This window comes from Silurus aristotelis (genome assembly GCF_946808225.1).
Source record: "Silurus aristotelis genome assembly, chromosome: 18".
Classification (NCBI taxonomy): domain Eukaryota; kingdom Metazoa; phylum Chordata; class Actinopteri; order Siluriformes; family Siluridae; genus Silurus; species Silurus aristotelis.
Window position 1 is genome coordinate 175,001 of NC_139591.1, and position 3,566 is coordinate 178,566.

The 3,566-nt window shown below is 45.0% G+C and overlaps 1 protein-coding gene across 1 annotated transcript in view; it reads right to left on the minus strand.

The window, feature by feature from the left end:
* Positions 1-3,564, minus strand: part of arr3a (arrestin 3a, retinal (X-arrestin)) — a gene marked incomplete at its 5' end in the record, with an annotated part of 6,374 nt that extends 2,810 nt beyond the window's left edge. Inside the window, 4 exons of the mRNA XM_083569438.1 lie at positions 220-296; positions 409-471; positions 3,070-3,263; positions 3,513-3,564. Coding sequence (XP_083425564.1) covers positions 220-296; positions 409-471; positions 3,070-3,263; positions 3,513-3,564 — 386 coding nt within the window. The remainder of the gene's footprint in view (positions 1-219; positions 297-408; positions 472-3,069; positions 3,264-3,512) is intronic.
* Positions 3,565-3,566: the final 2 nt, after the last annotated feature.

The window sequence follows — 3,566 nt, forward strand, 5'->3', positions numbered from 1 at the left end:
CATGCATATTATTTCTTTAGTATTAACATTTACAGTAATCATACATATTAGCATGTAATGCTGTGGAAGCTAAATCACAAACACTTAGCATTACCTATTAGCATCTAATGCATTATTGTGCGCATTATAGTGCATTAGCATAAAGATTATATTGTAGAGTAAATATGATATAAATATAATGTAGTGATAATATAATGTGTAGAACATCATCAGACTCACTTTTTATCAATCTTCTCGTTCGGATCTTCTGCCTGTTTAGCTATGTACGCTTTCACCTCGAAGTCCACGCCACAGGGCTGGAACAGAGAAACACACAAGCAAAGTTTATCAAATCTTAGTGTGTGTGTGTGTGTGTGTGTGTGTGTGTGTGCTTGTGTGTCTGTGAGTGTATGTGAGTGTGTGTAGAACCTTTTTCCCCTGGTCATCAGGTCCAGGCTGCAGAGTGATGGAACATGGGAGATTAGTCGGGATCTGAAAACGAAAAAACAAACCAAGAAACAGAAAATAAAGTAAAATTAGAAAGTTAAAAGAATAATAAAGCACAGATGTGTGTATAAATGTAAATGTGCATTTGAGTATAAACGTGCATGCATAGACATGTAAGCTCAAAGGTGTGAATGAGAACATCTCACACTGTTTTTTTTCCTCACTAACACCTAGACTCATCATAAGCAGTTCCAGAGTCCTGCTGGATCCCGATGGGCTTTTATCTGCTATGACACAAAAGTGGTGTGAAATAAATGGTTCCTGGTGTTTCCTGGTGATTTTTATAGGTGTTTTACATTAACTGCAGAATATTTGATGGAGATGTTCAGGATAGTCAGAAGAGACGTCACTCCAACACTCATCTCCAGGTCAAGATCTCTAGAAATAACACTTCACGACTCTCTGCTCTCCCCTTCAGCCACTGCTCGTAACCTTGGGGTAACTATGGACATTGAACTGTCTTTCTTCCCACATGTCACTAATGTTGCTCGTTCTTGTCGATTTCTTCTCTATAACAGCCGAAGGATTCGACCATTTCTGTCCACACAGGCTGCCCAGGTTCTTGTTCAGTCTCTTGTCATTTCAAGACTTAACTACTGCAGCTCTCTGCTGGCAGGTCTTCCCCTGAACGCTATTCGTCCACTGCAAATGATCCAAAACGCAGCTGCATGACTTGTGTTCAATCTGCCCAAGTTCTCCCACACCACACCACTGCTGCTCCTTCACTGGCTTCCAGTAGCTGCACGTATCAGATTCAAAACACTGATGATGCCTACAAGGCCAAAAATGGACCAGCACCATCTTACCTCAGTGACCTCATCACAGCTCACACTGCACCACGCTGTCTGAGATCCTCCAGCACTGCTCCACTGGTACCACCTTCTCTCAGAATGAGCGGTAAGTACACTTCAAGGCTCTTCTCTGTTCTGGCACCGAGGTGGTGGAATGAACTTCCCCTAGATGTCCATACAGCAGAGTCCCTGATTATCCTTAAGCGACGACTGAAGACCTACCTCTTCCTGAAATACCTAATATAGCACTTTCCAAGTTTGTAGAAATCGAGTTATATTTATATGAAGTGTGTAATCTTGCATACCAGTGTAGATTTATTCATTACTAGAGATTTAAAGCACTTTTGTACGTTGCTCTGGATAAGGGTGTCTGCTAAATGCCGCAAATGTAAATGTACTCTAAAATCTAAAAGGAGATGAGGAGGCTACTGTGAAGCTTGTTTGAAATTAAAAACATAAGGACCGTTTCCCAACCAGAAGCCGTTTGTGAATAAAACCATCTGCGATGCTCTGAGATCCTTCTCCGCTGCCTACAACACGGGCTCACCACCGGGGACATGGACGAGTACCAGGCTGCGTCTTACAGTGACGCAGAGCGGTGAAGGATCCAAAGCGGCACTATGGGAGGAAACTGGAGTCACAGTTCCAACATAAGCCCCCCCTTGTGGCAGGGACTAAAAAACATCACGGACTATAGAACACCATCTAGAATGGGGAATGTGGACGCTTCTCTAGCAGAGGAGTTAAACACTTTTTTTGCTCACTTCGAGACTGCAGCTAACAACGCTATCGGCACAAACAGCATGCACGCTGAGAGAGCCGGAGAGGTAAACACGTTCACCATCTCGGAGCATGACGTGAGGAGCACATTCAAGAGAGTGAACAGCAGGAATGTAGCAGGACCAGATGGCATCACAGGTCGGGTTCTGGGTTCGACCTCTCACTGGAACAGTCTGTTGCCTCCTCATGCTTCAAACAGTCCACCGTTGTTCCTGTCCCGAAGAAACCCCAGCCCGCCTGCCTCAACGACAACCACCTGTAGCTCAGACCTCAGTAGTGATGAAGTGCTTTAAAATACTGGTCAGAGACTTCAACACTGCATCACTACCAGACACACTGGATCCTCTACAGTTTGCGTACCGCCAGAACCGTTCTACTTAGGACTCCATCGCAAATCTTCTACACACAACGATGAGCCACCTGGACTACAGAAAAGGGAATTATGCATAAATGCTGTTTGCGGACTACAGTTCAGCGTTCATCACCATCATTCCCTCCACGCTCACCTCTACAGGAGTTTAAAAACCTGGAGAGATGGTGCCAGGAGAATTAACCTTCTCCTGAACATCAGCAAGACTAAGCAGTTGATAGTGGACTTCAGCATGAAGCAGGAGCGGCCATACCAACCGCTAAACATCAACTGGACCCCAGTGGAGAGAGTGGACAGTTTCTGGTACCTAGGTGTTTACATCACACAGGACCTGTCTTAGAAGCCCAGCAGCGTCTAAGGTGCTAAAGACTTTCTACACCTGCACCATTGAGAGCGTTCTGACGGGTAGCATCACTTCCTGGTTCGGGAACAGCACCATGCAGGACAGGCGAACCCTCCAGAGGGTTGTGCGGTCAGCTGAACATACCATCCACACCGAGCTCCCTGACCTCCCTGACCTCTCTAGCTTTATTTTTCCTTTATGCTTAAAAGCCAGACCGTCATAAAAAGCATTTCACTGCACGTCGAACTCTGTATGTATGTGTATGTGTTTGTGTGTGTGTGTGTGTGTGTATATCTTACTTCGAATGTAAAGGCATACGCTTGTTCTCCAGCTTTCTTCAGCAGTGTGTTGTGCATGTCAGTGAGCTGGGGTTTGTGTCCTGCCTGAGGATAAAGCTGGATGTGATTAATCCAAATGTCCTTCCTGAAAATCAGCCCAATCACGTCCAGGTCCTCATTACCATACCGAAACGCACAGCACAGCTGGACCCACACTGTATACACACAAACACACACACACACACACACACACACACTAAGTAAATTTCGTAAATTTCATAAAAATGAAGGAAAATAAAAGAAATAAAAATAACTGTTTGTGTACACACACTCACACACAGTCACACACACAAACATAGACAAACACAAACATACACGCACACACAGAGACACACACAAGGAAGGTCACACACACAGACACACCCTCACGCACACACACACACACACTCACACACAGAATTTACCTTTTCTGTCCCCTAGGTCTTTGGGGTCAATCTTCACCACACCCTCTGCAGGAA